At 43.0% G+C, this 17,499-nt stretch overlaps 2 protein-coding genes across 5 annotated transcripts; one reads left to right on the top strand and one right to left on the bottom strand.

The window, feature by feature from the left end:
- The first annotated feature begins 631 nt into the window (after positions 1-631).
- On the top strand, positions 632-7,829 carry trpv1 (transient receptor potential cation channel, subfamily V, member 1). 3 transcript variants are annotated; one of them, XM_077741052.1, is made up of 17 exons: positions 632-799; positions 1,931-2,155; positions 2,244-2,401; positions 2,760-2,912; positions 2,985-3,122; positions 3,562-3,863; positions 3,947-4,123; positions 4,190-4,345; positions 4,769-4,864; positions 4,927-4,997; positions 5,063-5,228; positions 5,308-5,374; positions 5,868-6,061; positions 6,147-6,190; positions 6,259-6,380; positions 6,464-6,582; positions 6,805-7,829. In XM_077741052.1, the coding sequence occupies exons 2-17, from the start codon at positions 1,947-1,949 to the stop codon at positions 6,862-6,864; spliced, it is 2,232 nt and encodes a 743-aa protein (XP_077597178.1). In that variant the 5' UTR covers positions 632-799; positions 1,931-1,946; the 3' UTR covers positions 6,865-7,829. The 3 variants fall into 3 exon arrangements, with proteins under 3 accessions (XP_077597178.1, XP_077597177.1, XP_077597176.1); XM_077741051.1 differs by having other exon boundaries at positions 632-715; positions 5,868-6,190; XM_077741050.1 differs by having other exon boundaries at positions 5,868-6,190.
- A 3,749-nt stretch (positions 7,830-11,578) lies between these two features.
- On the bottom strand, positions 11,579-17,386 carry fam53c (family with sequence similarity 53 member C). Of its 2 annotated transcripts, XR_013329854.1 has the most exons (6): positions 17,026-17,386; positions 14,580-14,838; positions 14,261-14,318; positions 13,104-14,062; positions 12,533-12,980; positions 11,579-12,202 (listed from the first exon to the last, which is right to left on the bottom strand). XR_013329854.1 is itself a non-coding variant. In XM_077741218.1 (5 exons), the coding sequence occupies exons 3-5, from the start codon at positions 14,265-14,267 to the stop codon at positions 12,678-12,680; spliced, it is 1,269 nt and encodes a 422-aa protein (XP_077597344.1). In that variant the 5' UTR covers positions 14,268-14,318; positions 14,580-14,838; positions 17,026-17,386; the 3' UTR covers positions 11,579-12,677. The 2 variants fall into 2 exon arrangements, 1 of the variants encoding a protein (XP_077597344.1); XM_077741218.1 differs by having other exon boundaries at positions 11,579-12,980.
- Between the last annotated feature and the right edge of the window lie 113 nt (positions 17,387-17,499).

Here is a 17,499-nt window from a genome sequence, read left to right as displayed (position 1 = left end):
CATTATTTGATAGAACATTTTACGTATTGTCAGTGGTCGCCACAAACATATGCAGACAAACAAACTCAAGATGAACTGAAACTCAACAATACAGTACAAAAATATACAATACACTTTCAAGTACTATCCTATAAGTTTAAGCCTTAGATCATATGACATTTTGAAATCACAAATGGAATTTTGCACAAAAAATTAGCCTATTTTACTCAAAAACACAAATGATATAACGATGCTTTGAATTTGGCTGCTTAGGCACAAGTCCGCTCTTGTGCTTTATTTAATGTCTTGATGGACATTTGATCAATTAAGAATTATATTTATTTCAAAAAAAATCTAATTTTCAAAATTATTAAAAACAAATTATATCTGAGGGTCCTCACTTGTACAGCTCATGTTATCATTATGGTCTACAAATGTGATATTCACATGTATGTTTGGGTTTTTTTCTTCTTCTCACTTGTCCCATTATAGGAAATACATTTCTGCCTGCTTGATTTGAAACCCTACTTCCATCCCATAAATGTGAGCATGTGCTTAGCCGGTCAATACGGTTTCCTGTCGAGCGCTAAATTAAAGTGCTGCAATATCCTCCAGGGCGGTGGCGGCTGGCGAACTCCTCCTTCTCCTCCTCCTCATGCTCCTCCTCATGCTCCTCCTCATGCTCCTCATGTCTGGATGACGCCAGTCTCCATCTCAGCAGACAATACACGCCCAGGTCATCTCATTTTGCATTTCTTCTTAATTTTTCTTTGTTTTTCATGTGTTGGTACCTGAAAAAAAACATCGTAGGATCGCTGTGGTGAGTTCATCTGGATTTTTTTCTTTTCAAAATATTCTGATTTAGTGCTGTCCTCATGTTAAATTTGACATCATCTTATTATGTGCATACAAATTGGACTGTAGTCTTATTATTAATTTTTTCTCAAAGCACACTTTTGCTTCAAAAATGTCTCTTAAATGGGAATTTTTATTGTTAAAGCCCAGTCATTTCAATGATTGTATGATTGAGAACAGTTTGCTGTTCTGTGGGGTTCCAGTTTTTGTCCAACTTCACAACGTCTTTTTGAGTCCGATTCAGTTACCGCAACCAAACTGGCGCTGTTTAAGCAGCAGCCGGCGCATCGCATCGCATGTCCACTCTTGTTCGTTTTGTTTTGCTGCTTTTATGTTTTAATGATTTGATGATTCCATTTACTTTGATTTGCTTTGTACTTTGTGCTTACTGCCACAATGTAATTTCCCGAATACGGGATGAATAAAGTTATCCAATCCAATCCAAAGTGATTTATCAAGTTTAATTCATAGTCTGTTTATGGTTCATAAATAAATAAGTAGAGATGCAACTTGGCTACATTTCCTTCTTCCTCTAATGCGTCTTTCAGTTTCCATGCCAAGTCATCAATTCCTTATTTTTTTTCAAATAAAATCTATGACTTCCTATTATTGTTTACGCAAGCTTTTTATTTTATTTTAATCACAGTTGTTGTGTGGGCTTTTCAAATTTCCCATTCATTTGACTTCATCGATTGGAATACCACATTCTTTTCTTTTTTTATTCCCCCTTTTTTTAAAATAATAAAAGTCATTGTTAGTCAGTGGCAGAAAAACATCACATGTTTGCTGCAGAATGCTCATGGTCATGGTTTTTGGATGCTTTTCCCACATTCATAAATTTTATGACTTTGTAAAAGAAAAAAATAGCAGAAAATACATGAAAATGAGACAGTTTTGTTAAAAAAAAATTTTAAATGCACAATTTTCTGGTTAGAATGACCACATTTAAGACTAAAATTTCCCTCACAATGTTCCAGATATAAAAAAATAGCAACAAAATGAAAGTTTTATATCAGTTAACAACATTAAGCCTTTAGTGTATGCTACTATTTTTTTTATACATGTGATCAATAAAAAAAGCTTTTTTTATCTACAGACAAACGTGCGTGAAGATGAAGAAATCGGAGAGGCCCGGCTTCGCTTTGGAGTCCGACGACAGGACGGAGGCAGAAAAATGTCGCCGCAAATCACCCAAACAAGACGTGCTGGACTCGGTTCTGAACGCGGCCCAGCGGGCCCCCAAAGCCCCCATGGACACCGACTACCAAGAGGAAATGGAGGAGAGCCAACCTCAAATACGCTTCAACCTCAATTTTGACAAGTGGGTCTTTTTACAGTTGCTTTTTTTCTACAAAAAAAAGGAGTTAATGTAAATTATAATTTTTTTCTTTTTGGTTGTGTGTTTCCAGAGGGATCCGAGGTCTGGATGAGGACAAGAACCAGCGGGACAGTCGGACATTTTACATCGACAGGTTGTTCGAAGCGGCTGCCGGAGGAGACGTCGGCAACTTGGAAGGCCTTTTCCCCTATTTGCACCAAAACATGAAGAAACTCAGCGACTCATTGTGTGAGTGTCAACTCAAGTACTTCTCTATTTCCATCTATTTTTGGGATACATTAATGCCGTTGTTGCCAACAACAAAACAAAAGACACATATTGGTGATAGAAATCAATTCATTTTTTTTATCATCAACCATTAGTGTAGTTTTAAAGTATATAACTAATTAATACATTTATAACTCAATGAAATGTTAGGCTAATTTGTTAAAAAAGAAGCTTTTATTTGTTAAAAAAAAAATGACCATGTATAGTAAGGCTATGAATAAAAGACCATGTAAGGTAAGGCTTTTTTCCTTTAAAAAATGACCATGTATAGGAAGCCTGTCCTCCCATTTTGATCCATAAAAAAATGTTTGTCTCGCAGATCAGTCGTACGGTAAAACGGCTCTGATGAAGGCCCTGCTCCACCTCCGAGATGGCAAAAATCCCACCGTGGAATTCCTCATCGACGTCTCCGAGAGGACGGGTGACATTAAAGAGTTTGTCAATGCGGCTTACACCGACAAGTATTACAAAGGTCGGTTTGCATACTACGCCAAGCATTCATTTTGTATTCATTGTAGAAATGTTTCTTGCCGACGGTAAACAGGGCAGACGGCACTGCACATCGCCATAGAGCGAAGGAGCCTCAACTACGTCAAGCTTCTGCTCAGCAAAGGAGCCGATGTCCACGCCAAAGCTTCGGGGAAATTCTTCCAACCGCATGACGGGCCAAACTTCTACTTTGGTGAGTGTGCCGGAATCCAATTTTCACTGCTCTATATCGACCACGATATTCGAGAGATTACTGTAAAAAAAACTTATGTAGATAAGTGTTTTATATAAATGATACATGGATGCAAAAAAATAGCTTTACTATAGTTGGACTCTTTTTTTTAAATAAACAAAAGTCTTATTGTATACATAGTCTTTTGTTTTTGCTGTGTTTTTTGAAGAAAATAGCATTACTATTATAAATGGTCCTTTTATTTAAGGAAAAAAAGCCTATTGGTGGTCTTTTTTTGAACAAAAAAAGCCTTATTATACATGGTCTTTTTTATTTTTCATATTTTTTTTAGGAAAATAGTATTACTATACATGGTCTTTCATATTAAAATAGCCTTACTATAAATTCTTATTTAAATAACTCTCATACACATTCTTACTCTTTTATTTTGGTCCCCAAGGCGAGCTTCCCCTTTCCTTAGCAGCATGCACCAACCAACCAGACGTGGTGGAGTTCCTCCTGGACAACCAGTACCACCCGGCCTCGCCCAACGCCACCGACTCCCATGGCAACACGGTGCTGCACGCCCTAGTGGTGGCGGCCGACAACACCGAGGAGAACACGGACTTATTCATCAGCGCCATGTACGACCTAGTCCTGACCGTATCGGCGCGTTTGAAACCCAAACTCAACCTGGAGGAGATCGAAAACAACACCGGGTTGACGCCTCTCAAACTGGCCGCCAAGACGGGGAAAAGTGGGGTGCGTCGCTCGCCACTGACGGCACGACGGAGGCCTTTTCGGGTCCGTTGGCGCCGAGATTAACGGAAGAAATGTCTTGGCAGCTTTTCGCCCACATCCTGAAGCGAGAGTTCCAAGAGAGCCACACCAAACATTTGTCTCGGAAATTCACCGAGTGGGTTTACGGGCCGGTCCAGAGTGCCCTGTACGACCTGGCCTCGCTGGACTCGGTGGACAGCAAATCCACCTTGGAGATACTGGTCTACGGCAGTGATATTCCCGTAAGTCCTTGGCCCCGTTTTTTTGCCGTTTAGTATGTTTGAGTGCCATGTTTTTTCCGTTTCCAGAACCGCCACGAAATGCTCCAGACGGAACCACTGCGGCAGCTACTGGAAGACAAATGGAAGCGCTTTGCAGGCCGAATGTTTGGGATCAACTTCTTGGTCTACTTGACTTACCTGCTCATCTTCACTGTGGTTGCTTACAACAAGAAGGATGGAATGGTGACAATTGTTTGTTTTTCAAACAAATTAGACAAAAAGCTACATTCTGTTGCACTTCTCCGCTTCAACACCATACTCGTCATTACCATTAAATTCTATATGGATAGATATGCATACAAATCACCCATTGTTGGCTTTATTTTTCACTTTCTGAATGCATGATTACATTTTTGGCCCACAAACAAAAACTTTAATCCATGTTTATGAAGTAAAAAAAAAAAAAAAGACCTGCGCCTCGGTGAAAGTCCCATAAAAATAACAATGAAACATTTTGCCAACATTGCACATTAGTGCTGTACGATATGTAAACAAAATATTGTCGTGTTTGACACAGAAAAGATGGAAGTTGCTTTTTAAATCTATTTGAAAGCACCCCTTTGGACACCCCGAACGTGTAGTATTTTGTTTTTTCTCTGTTTCCAGACGCCATTCCCGCTGGAGCATACCCCCACGGGCTACCTGTATATTTCCGGCCAGCTACTACTAACAGTAGCCAACTTCTATTTCTTCTTCATGGGGGTACGACGTCCTTTTTCGCGGCCTGAAAAATCACTGGCTCGTCTAACGGCAACGTCTTCTAGATCTTAGACATAAAGAGGAAACGGCCCAAGCTACAGACCTTGCTGATTGACGGATATTATGATATTCTTTTGTAAGTTCCTCTGGTTCCATTTGATGGATAGACACGATGGACATGATTGCGTTGTGGGTTTTCAGCTTTGGCCAGGCGCTGCTTTTCCTGGCCGCGGCCGGACTTTACGTCGTGGGGAGACGGGAGTATCTGGGATTTCTGGTCTTGTGCCTGGCTCTCAGCTGGATCAACCTGCTCTACTTTGCCAGGGGCAGCAAACATATGGGTATCTACAGCGTCATGATCCAGAAGGTAAAAGCGAGCTCACTGAGACTGGGAGAGAAAAAAAAAACACTTTGAGATTCCGCCCATGTTTTTTTTCTCTTGGTAGATGATCCTCAGTGATATTCTACGTTTCCTATTCGTCTACGCCGTCTTCCTTTTTGGATTTTCAGCAGGTTAGTTTGTGGGCCGCTTTAACGTCAGCTTGATTTTACGTTGGCTGGACCATTTTAGATATAATATTTAGATTTTCTTTTTTAATAATTGGATTAAAAGAACTGTTTTAAAAGCCCTGAATATACAGGTTTTTTATAGACCTAAAACAATGTATATTTGAGCTTTTTTTATATATTTTTAGATTTTGCTAAATGGTTTTGAACTAAAAACAGAAAAAATGAATTAAAAATGACAATTATTCATTTAGAAGTTGGAAAATCAGGACATATAACATACATCTATACTTTTCATATTCATTTGATCCTAAAACAGAAAGTCGGCACTCATGATTGACTTTCCCGGGCCACACAAAATGATGTGAAGGGCCAGATTTGGCCCCCGGGCCGCCACTTTGACACATGTGGTCTAGGTCTCCCCAAAAAAATAACAAACACGCCTGAACAAATATGCTAACAACTAGAAGTAGCATTACAAGATCTTCTCCCATTCCAGCGGTGGTCACTCTGCTCATCGAGCCCCCCGCCAGGAACGTCAGCGATAAGGCCCGCCTTTTCAGCCCGCTCTACCAGGACGCGGAATGCGTGAAGCCCACCTTCCAAAACATCTCCTACACCACCTTGCAGCTCTTCAAGTTCACTATCGGCATGGGAGACATGGAATTCACCGATCACTACCAGTACAAGGAGGTCTTTTACGTGCTGCTCATCTTCTACATCATCCTCACCTACATCCTGCTGCTCAACATGCTCATCGCCCTCATGAACCGCACAGTGGAGAAGATCACCACGGAGAGCGCCAGCATCTGGAAGCTGCAGGTCGGACATGTTGCCACCCGAGACCCGCTCCGGGTCCTGACATGTTTTCCTTTTATTTATGTTTTTAGAGGGGGATCACCATCTTGGACATGGAGAAAAGATTGCCGTTTTTCGCCAGGCGGAAGCTCCGATCCGGGGTGGACAAAAACTTGGGTACGCCTTCCGAGCCAGATCGTCGTCGCTGTTTCAGGTAGGTTCCGTTCCGTTCCTCCCGGCTGCTGATTGGCTCCTCTCATCGGAGAACGTGTCGTCGTTGTCGTCTTCCGGCGGTAGAGTGGAGGAGGTCAACTGGAACAAATGGAACGTCCACATGGAGAACATCCACGAGGACCCCGGATACTGGGATCGAGTGCGGAGGCTGGTCGACAAAGCGCCTATTCGAAAAAACAAAGGTTTTTAATACAGTTATATGAGTTCCGTTTGTTTTTGTTTTTTTGGATGGCTCCAAAATTGCAGTCTTTTATTTTACCATGTCATGTATTTCTCATTTCTAATTGCTACTGTCTGTCAATATTAGATTTTGACATACTTTTAATAGAACTAAAATGATTAAAAACGGAAATAACGACATAGTACCAACTCGAAAACGTCTTCATTTTAAACTCTTTCCACAGGAGGGAGCTGGCAAGGTTTATTTGCAGGGAGCAGAAGAGGACGCCAATCCACAGAGATGAGCAACCTTGCAGTGTGAGAACACTTATTAGTCAATAGTAGTGGTGTGCCGTCAGGGCCTTCAAGGCATTCTCTGCTGGCCTAAGCCATATCTGAATCATATATTATACTTTGTCCATTAATACTTGTTAAATCATTCCAAATTGTCTGCTAGCTTCCTTTCATTTCTTTCACCCTGGTTGCACTGCTTCCAGATGTGTGTTTTGATATTGATATATGGTAGTCCATTGAACTAACCTCTACACCACAAATTGGCCACTCTTTACTTTGTCATTAATGGAAGGTCTTACTACAAATATATAGAAAAAAACTGAGGGAAAATGTTTTCCACCTGGGATTTGAACCCTCAACTGCCCATCTGATAGTCCAGTGAACTAACCTCTACACCACAATTTGGCTACACTTTACTTCCTCATTATTGTAAAGTCTTGACTACAAATATATAGAAAAAACTACGGATAATGTTTCCCACCTGGGATTTGAACCCTCAACTTCCCACATGGTAGTCCACTTAACTAACCTCTACACCACAAACCGGTCATACTTTGTATTGTCATTATTGGAAAGTCTTTACTACAAATATATAGAATAAAAAAACTAAAGATAACATTTCACACCTGGGATTTGAACCCTCAACTACATGCATGGTAGTCCAGTGAACCAACCTCTACACCACAAATCGGTCATACTATGTATTGTCATTATTGGAAAGTCTTGACTACAAATATATAGAAAAAACTAAAGAAAATGTTTCCCACCTGGGATTTGAACCCTCAACTGCACGCATGGTAGTCCAGTGAACCAACCTCTACACCACAAATCAGGCATACTTTATATTGTCATTATTGGAAAGTCTTGACTACTAATATATAGAAAAAACTAAGAATAATGTTTCCCACCTGGGATTTGAACCCTCAACTGCACACATGGTAGTCCAGTGAACTAACCTCTACACCACAAATTGGTCATACTTTGTAATGTCATTATTGAATAGTCTTGACTTCAAATATATAGATACAAACTAAAGATAATGTTTCCCACCTGGGATTTGAACCCTCAACTGCACACATGGTAGTCCAGTGAACTAACCTCTACACCACAAATCAGTCATACTTTATATTGTCATTATTGGAAAGTCTTGACTACAAATATATAGAAACAAACTAAAGATAATGTTTACCACCTGGGATTTGAACCCTCAACTGTATACATGGTAGTCCAGTGAACTAACCTCTTCACCACAATTTGGCCAGACTTTAATATGTCATTATTGGACATCAAAGTGCAAACTTTTTACCATTTTGACCCATTTAGGAGCACCTTTGTCGAATGATATTTCACCCATTTCATTATACACAGTTGTGTATGATGACAATAAAGGATTTTGATTTGATTTAAGGGCGTTGCATCCCATAAGACTAGGCTTTCATTTCAAACTCTTATATGTATTAAGAAAAAATGACAGGGGCGTTCCCTGAAAATAAGGTCACATTGTTGACCTGGGAAGTAAAGCGGTCCGGAAAAGATAATGATGAAAAACGCCGTTCGTTGACCTGTATGCTTTGATTTGTTTGTAAACGTCTTTTCAGGTTTGTAATCGCATGATCGCATGATCTAAATGGCCTAATTTGGATCAGATCCAACCAAGACGCGTTTGTTAAAGGACATGAACAGAAGTCGCTGTTTTTTTTACGTTGGATGATTTTTGTTTACTCAGCGCATGCTGAAATGGTAAGAAATGTTCGTTTTCTACTTTGCAAGCTTCTATAAAGACTTAGATCCACTTGTAGTCATAATATCAACAAATCAAATTGTGTTAAGTGTTTGTTTTTTTAATCTTTTCAAAGATCGCACAAGGACAGAAAAGAAGACGACTCAATGATGACTTTTCCAATTCGAAATTCCTTTATAGACCATTTGTCATAAAACGAAAATCCTAAGTGCATACCTGTCAACCTCGAACCATTTGTGATCTTACCAAATTTTGTTTTCGCCCTTACATATATGTATAAATACATGGAAAATCTTACCACTTTACTTTTTTTGTAAAAAATCACGAACAACAAGTGAAAATGAAAGTAAACATAAACAAGGGAACAGGAAACGGAAATCACATGGTGAAAGTGTTACAAAACGAAATGTTTATCATGATCTTTTTTTTTTAGCCAATCAGAGGCGCCGGTACATATATCACTTGGCAGACATGCGTTTCCGGGAAGAAACAATGGCGGATGGTGAAAAATGGCTAGAAAGTGCCTTAATTTATTTTTTTTTCTCAAAATCACCGTTTAGCGTACCATTTTCATGTGTACAGCGTACCAATATAAAAATGGGCTTTCAGTTGTACCAATTACGGCGAGAACGTACCAGTTGACAGGTATGTAAGTGTGGAAAGACCCTCTCCAGTAATATTAGCGATATATCTGACGACTTGGTTTATTTATTTTTTGGTCATGAGCATGTATAGTAAGGATTTTTTTTTCTTTAAAAAAATGACCATGTATGATGACACGTGGGATGGACTGTCTTCCAACGAAAAGGTTTCCCAAACTGTGGAGGGCGAGGACACCTGAAGACAAAAAAAAGTACGTTGAAAAGAGACATTCATGGTGCTGTGCAGAAAGTATTTCTTTTATTTTGTTTTTCTTAGACTCACCTGCAGATGGCGGTGATGTAGGATGTCGATTTCACCAGGTGGCTGACTTGGGAATAAAAAGAGACAAAACAATAAATACTACTGCCTAATTTCTTAGAGTGGTGGACCAGTGGATAAGTTATTAGTCTTGTGCCTCTATGGTCCTGGGTTCAAATCCTAGTGCTTGTAAGGATTTTCCCACTATCTTGTCTTCAAAAACGACATAGTATAGTAAGGCTTTTTCTCTTCAAAAACGACATAGTATAGTAAGGCTTTTTTTCTTTAAAAAATGACATAGTATAGTAAGGCTTTTTTATTCAGGAAAACAACATAGTATAGTAAGGCTTTTTGGCTTCAAAAACGACATAGTATAGTAAGGCTTTTTCTCGTCAAAAACGACATAGTATAGTAAGGCTTTTTGGCTTAAAAAACGACATAGTATAGTAAGGCTTTTTCTCTTCGAAAACGACATGGTATAGTAAGGCTTTCTCTCTTAAAAAAACGACATAGTATAGTAAGGCTTTTTTTCTTTAAAAAAATGCCATAGTATAGTTAAGTATTTTTTCTTAATGAAATGATATAATAAATATGGTTTGCTCTGCTTAGTAAACGTATCTAACTTTTCCCACTTAAAGGTACAATAAAGTACTAAGTATGATCTGGGAGTGAAAAGAGCAAAACCACAAATACTACTAAGCAGTCTTGTAGAGTGGTGGCCCAGTGGTTAAGTCATCAGTTTCCCACACCTGTGGATCTGGGTTCAAATCCAAGTGCAGGCAAAGATTTTCCCAATATTGTTCAGGTAAAAGTATAAGTATTAATGCCTAAGTGTCTAAATGAATAAGTCTTCAGTAGTGGATGGAACATTTTGTCCAAAAAATGACTAAGTGTTTCACCCCATTTCCTTGGATAAAATATTTCAGTACAAGTACTACTGCTTTCTCTCACAGGGTGGTGGCCCAGTGGCTAAGTCATCAGCCTCCCACATCTGTGGTCCTGGGTTCAAATCCAAGTGCAGGCAAAGATTTTCCCAATATTGTTCAGGTAAAAGTATAAGTATTAATGCCTATGTGTTTAACTGAATAAGTCTTCAGTAGTGGTTGAAGCATTTTGTGAAAAAAAATGACTAAGTGTTTCACCTCATTTCCTTGGATAAAACGTTTCAACACCTATGTATAAGTGGGGCACGAGTTGGTGTAGTGGGTTGCACACTCGCCTTTGCACCGAGAGAACGTGAGTTCGCTTCCCGGTGTCGGCGGTTCACTGACCAAGCAAGCGGTCGAGGGTCGGCCGAAGGCCGACCCGAGAACGCCTTTCGCACAGACAGGTCCTTCAACTGTCTTCCGAACTGCCGAAGGCAGTTCGGAATATAACCTTTTGCTGAAAAGTATGACTAAGTGTTTAATATAGATTAAAAAATTTTTTCTTTTTTTTTTTCCCCTCCTTCTTATTCCATTGACCCATTCTTCTTTCCAAGTATTTTCAGCCAAACGACGGCAGCGGGAATCGAACCCAGGTCTCCCAGACGGGAGTCCAGTGATCTAACCTCTGCGCCAACCAAGTGACTACACTTTTCTTGTAATCATTTGAGTATTTTTAGAAGTTCACAGAAATAACTGAGTGAAAAAGTGTCTTGACCGGGAATCGAACCCAGGTCTCCCAGACGGGAGTCCTGTGATCTAACCTCTGCGCCAACCAAGTGACTACACTTTTCTTAGTAATCATTTGAGTGTCTTTCCAAGAAATCCACAGAAACAACTAAGTGAAAAAGTGTCACAACCGGGAATCGAACCAATATCCCCCAGCTGGAAGTCCAGTGAACAAACCTCTGCGCCAACCAAGTGACTACACTTTCCTTGGTAATCATTTGAGTCTCTTTCCAAGAAGTACACAAACAACTAAGTGAAAAAGTCTACCGACCGGGAATCGAACCAGGGTCTCCCAGACGGGAGACAGGTGAGTTAACCATTAGGCCATTAACTGGCTACACTTTTCCTAGTAAGAAGTACACAGAAACAACTTGTTACATAACATAGATGATAAATATGCATTTAGGGATTTAAAAAAACACAGTACCAGTGTTCATCTTTTGTAAAATAATTCTCAATAATTTATTCACAAACTGCTTTTCAAATTGCCATGTTTTGATTTCCTTTTTTTAAAACACATACAATAATAATAATGATAATAAAAGCTGAGTCTCTTTTGTAACATGTTGGTAAGTGTTCATTGTCCATTGTGTTTGTCCCATCAGGAGTCGTACACCTGATCCAGAACTGGGATAAAAGTGCAACAAAACATATGACTAAAATGAGATTTCACTATTTTAATGTTATTTTTTTGTGGTAACTATCATGCCATTGAATGGACGTCCACTGCTGTCAATGGCAGCTAAGATTTAAGGCTCATGTTGGGCATTACGATGCAGTTGACTGAGGGGAGTGTTTGTGTGTGTGTGTATATATGGTACTCGGCCACGCAATAATGTATTCCTCGACTAAATCCCCTTGTCGTGATTGTCCTTATTCGTGTTGTTTTCCTCTTAAGTGCGATTGGTCGTTCAAAACATACATACACACACATAAGTAGTGCGATGGTGACAGGAAAGTGTGATGGCTCGGGTACACAACAGCATCAGTGGCTACTCGGGAGGGGCGCGATCACACTAACACAGCCGCTTGGTGCACCTGAACACATCAGCATACCTGCAAAGGTGAACAATTGATTTAGTCTTTTACCAAATGCAAAAATGAGTTGAATTAAGTGTTGAGATTTTTTCCAATTAAGAGTAGAATTACTAGTGCATGTAATTGTTAGGATGTTTTAATATGTTGAATTATCAGGAGAACACAAAGAAAAAGGGATTTCGGAAGTCACACCAATAATGCCAAAAATGCTTCAGGTGGACGTGCGGTGTGTCGGGAGGAAAGTGCGCTCTGACCCAATGTGGTGGCAGACATTCGGCCACGGCTCTTTTTGTGTTGCGTCTCTCTGGCACATAGTCACATCATCACTGTTGTTGGCTTTTGACTTACTCCAGCACATCCTATGAGAGGTGTTCCTGAGTGCCTTGTTGACGGGTAGGAGTTCTCATTTCAAAATAAAAGGCCTCCGATCTAAAAATAAATAAGGTGAGGGGAGGGGGCGGAGAACAAAGTGGACCTTCCCTTTACAAACAAGTCAGTTTTCTTCGATTAAATTCAAATCCAGTTCTGTACAATCCCTCTCGAATACGGCCTGCTGTTGTTGCGCCGCCTCGCGCTGGTCCACCTCCTCGTCTTCGTCTTCTTCGCCGTCCTCGTCGCTCTCGCGGCACTCCTCGTCGCTCTCGCTCAGCGGTCCGATGCTGGACCTGCCCAGACATTCGGCCGGCGAGCACGAGCCCCGGAAGTCGCCCATGAAGGACTCGGTGCCGATGAAAAGGTCGCCGCCGCAGGCCAGCCTGCCGCCGCGCTCCAAATACTGCGGGTCGATGCTGCGAGTCTGTGGGGAGAACGGTGTGTTTACATGCGTGTGTGTGTGTATGTTTACTCAGCTACCACCCGCAATTCCATGGGATGAACGAAGTAACAGTGCAAGACTCGTGACCAAGAGCAGCGCACTCACCTGTGTCATCTTAGTGAAGTCGAGGACGGGACGGGCGCAGGGGCGGTCGGGGTCGCGCCGCCTCTTCAGTCCAGGCTTGAGTAGCAGCAGATCACAGGGCTGCGAGTGGCAACGGGGCAGTTGCGGCGGCAAGCAGCGGCGCAAAGAGGACGGCGTGCTGCACGCAGAGGAGGGCGAAGCTGGCACCGGGGCCTTCCCCGCCCCGGCCGGCGGGGGCGCCGCTGCCGGGCTGGGAACGGGACGTGGTGGAAGGAATGCGGCGGCCGCCGAGTCCCTGATGAGCACCGGCGAGAGGGAAAACCGCCTCTGAGGAGGTGGCGGCGGGTGGAGCGGCGAGGGCGATGAGGAGCAGGAGGACGGCGAGGGAAAGAAACAACAACAGGCGCCGCCACCCGCCGCCGCCTCACTGGGGTCCCATGGGAAGTTCCAGGGCAGTGGCGAATCTGGAGAAAGCGCCAAACTGAAGAAGGTGGGGCTGGACGACGAATGCAGGGACGAGTTCAGAGAGGAGCTCGGGGCACGCAATGGACAGACGCCCACCCCTGCCCCCATTACGCCAGCGACACCGGCAGCGCCCGCTCCTCCGTGGCACTGCTGGCGACTGACGGGAGTCCAGACCCGCGAGGCGCTGGGTCGCCACGTGTAACGGCAGCGTGACAAGTCCTCCGGTACCGACAGAGAGCGGCAATGGCGCTTGGGCGGCGGGGGAGGTGGGGGTGGCGGAGCCGGACCCGGAGGGGCCGCCGCCCCGGGGAGGGTGAGCTCGGACGCCGAGGTGCTGGGTGCCAGAGGCCGGCGTTGCTGTGGCTGAGAGCTGGCGTCGTCCAGAGGGTCGCCGCCCTCCTGGAGGTGGGCATCTGGCGGCACCAGGGGGACGGGACCGGGAGGGAAACTAGAGCTCAGCAACCCCCCCTGTAGGCTGGACTTGGAGGGAGGGCAGAGCTGCCAGTAGCTGCTCTCTGAAGACAAAAAAAAGGATGTACACATTCAAAGGAGTTTATCGCTAGCAGATTGAATTGGGAGGATGGCAACGAAAGAACCAATTCTCCAATAGATTTGCACTTCTAGCCACTTCAGATAAAAGAATATTTACATCAAATATTTTTGTAACATTTTAAATAAACCGTTTGAATCATACTTTAAGTTAAGACACTCACCAGGCATCAAGCCATCAGGGGGCCAGCACTCTGGGAGTTTGTTTGGGTCCAGCTGGGACTATGGGACAGGAAAAAGAAAAGGTTATACTCTTGTCATGTTAAAATAGACATGGCCCTTCATATTCTGTTTAAGTATACAATGAGCAATGTAATACTTAGCTCATGCTATTGCAATACAATCCATGTATCATTTTTAAATACCACTCCTTGGGGCATTTATTTTTTGGTACTGGGAGGATGGTAGCAAATCGACATTCGTCCATTCAATGCCAACCCTCTCGTTTCAAAACAATGGGGCATCCATCGCCCGTCCACTCACCAGGTCCGAGTCCCCCGGCGGAGCAGGGTCACCTTCCAGACTTCCTCAGGTTCTTCACCAGCAGGACAATCACGTCATGGTGGCAGCGGAGGAGGGAAAGCAATAGGGAGGAGGCGTAAGGCACGCCCCCGTTCGGGTGTCTTTTTGTGAGTCCAGAAAGAGGAGGGGCTAAAGGTTGTGGCTCTTCCTCGCACCAGGTAGTCTCGCCCGCTCTCACCAGGACAACATGGCAGTTTTGCCCACCGACAACCTCCGGTACCTGCCCAGAAGAAGTCCACTTCATTCAAATGTCCAAAATGCGGTAGTAGAAGACTGTCTTACTTTGATTTTTGTATTCATTTTTTTTGTATTAAAGTAGATTGAAAAAATCATTGTAATTTGCATTACTGTATGTTTTCCAGAGTTTAAGTTATCAAAAAATAGAACCAAGATGCAGAAGTTGGAATGTTGTGACACTAGTGAGGAAGAAGCACAGCCTCACAGTTCAGAGATGAAGGCTTAAAACTATTTGAAATAATTAATAACAGAAAAAAATGGCATAGTAGTGAATCTGTGATAAGTGAATACGCGTTAATCGAGGGATTACTGTAATTCACAATCCGCCACTAGAATAGTGTCTGTTACATCATAGCTAGATGTGGATTGGGAGGTATGAATGGCACTCAAACAACAGCAATCAAAGCCAGTCTTACCAGTTTAAATGAATTTGGCCATCTATCATTTTCAATCCCAGACAATGAGTTAAGAAAGATTTGTTCCCATTCATTTACAACAATGTTTTTGTCATGGACAATATGGGATGAATAAAGTTGAATCTAATCTGAAGTAGAAAATATACATTATTTATTTTCCCATTTAGAAATAAGTTAGTTTTTTTCTTTAGTAGTTGTATTATAGAATATTGTGGATTGATTTTCTGGCCCATGCTTTAATAATTGTAGTATGTATATTGCCATATTGTGAGACAACAGTAATGGTGAGTCTTGTATTGCAAATTGCATCAGCAGTTATCTTGACATGCCCACCCCTTACTTGCTCATGCGATTACAAAAAGCCTTCTGGTTAAAAGTCTAACACTTGAAAAAACATGGGAGTAGATAAGTGGATGATTGATGGAAAGAGTAGTGCAATTGTTCTGCTTCACATGGAGAAGTTCTAGGGTCGAAGCTATGCGTGTTCATAGATTGCACAGTATGCTCAATTTAATATTCATTCATTTTCTGAATTACTTTATCCTCACTAGGGTCACTGAGTGTGCTGGAGACTATCCAGAGTGCCTGGAGAAAACCCCCGTAGGCCCAGGGAGAACATGCAAACTGCATACAGGTGGACCGACCTGGATTCAAACCCAGGACCCCAGAGCTGAGAAGCCGACACAATAACCACTTAGTTGGTGGGCAGTCCCCCTAATTTAATTTAATCTAATGTTTTGTTTCTGGAATTTGGGAGGAAGTCCAGAAGAAAAAAATCCCACATACAACAAATTGAGACACACTGGGAAACCCAGCATATGATGGTTTCTGTGCCAGCAAAACCAGTACCAAAACACAACTGCTGGATTTCTTGTTTTTGTACTAGCCTTGTTAATCATCTTAGCTGGGGTGACATGTAAGCAGATGAAATAAGTGACTTGACTCCACACCAAGTGATGTCAAAGACTTGGTGTTATTTGCTTAGGTTTAATTGGGGCTACAGTGGGTAAGAAGGCCGCCCCACTGAAGCCGCAGCGGCTAGCTCCATGCTAACATTTCCCATTGTTTTCGACGGGGGATGCTACCCCCGTGCCAATTGTCATTCGAGAGAAGCCTAATTCTTCTCGAACAAGAGCTTTCACAGAAGAAAGCCTTTCATATTTGAGCTCATCGGGGCGCTCGTTAAAACGTGGAATACGACATGGATTAATGCTTAAAAATATACACCTGACCAGCCCGTTAGCTATAAATAAAATGTCATCTCGTTAGAACTTTCAAGGTCGGCGCTGGCTTCCATTCCCCCCGCAAAGCTGTTGGAAAACAAGCCGGCTTGCGGCTATTGGTGGCCGGCCCGCCTGCTTGCCACACACGCCCCGGTCGGCCGCTGCACTGCGGGGCTAGCGAGGCGGCCGAACCGGAGTGTTACCCACAGCAAGCTAGCGGACTGTAAATATCCGACTGGGACCATCCCCGTCGGTGCTAGAGAAGAGACTCCTGCTTTATTATTGTGTGTCAACAAACACCGATTAAATGACTGCTGTTATCTGGCTTATTTTCGATGCGAAATGGTAGCCGGAGTGAGGTTGGCGACACGGCGGGATGCTGCGGGAAGGAAGGATATGTCCGGGCTTGTTATCTCCCCCTCCCCTCCAACAGCACCACCTCCACCCTCCTCTCACCCCCAGACGGAACCGCAAAACAAGCGGGCACGTTGCACCCTCACGGACGCATTCATGAGCGGATGGCAGGCTTACCTCGTTGGGCGATCCTCGCTCCGAATGCCTCGTCCGTCCAGTCCCCGGTTAGTCGGCGTCCTGACCCGGCGTGATTGAGGAACCAAACGCGGCGTTCCAGCCCGTCCCTGCCGCCGCCGCCGCCGCCGAGCTCAGCATCCAAAAAGCAGCCACCGCAATGAATTATACCGTCTGTGCACGTGTGGCACAGACGAAGGCGTCCCCGTTACAGCACGATACGATCGATACGCGATGTCGTCCGATTATTTAAAACATAATGATACAGATTTGTACGTGCACAACAGCGGCGAGGCATTCATAAATAACATTTACGGTGGCAGAGAGGAGGGAGGGGAGGGATGAGTGGGTGAGGGGCGGGGTTACACATCACCCCCCCCCTCCACGCGTAATCAGTACTAGCACCTGCTATTTATTTATATTAATCTGCACATATTTATAAAGATAAGTGTCATTTAGAATCACTAGATACATTTT

This window comes from Stigmatopora nigra, chromosome 19, assembly GCF_051989575.1.
Source record: "Stigmatopora nigra isolate UIUO_SnigA chromosome 19, RoL_Snig_1.1, whole genome shotgun sequence".
NCBI lineage: Eukaryota > Metazoa > Chordata > Actinopteri > Syngnathiformes > Syngnathidae > Stigmatopora > Stigmatopora nigra.
Note: the sequence above shows the minus strand (reverse complement) of the source record. Positions and strands in the feature narration are given on the sequence as shown.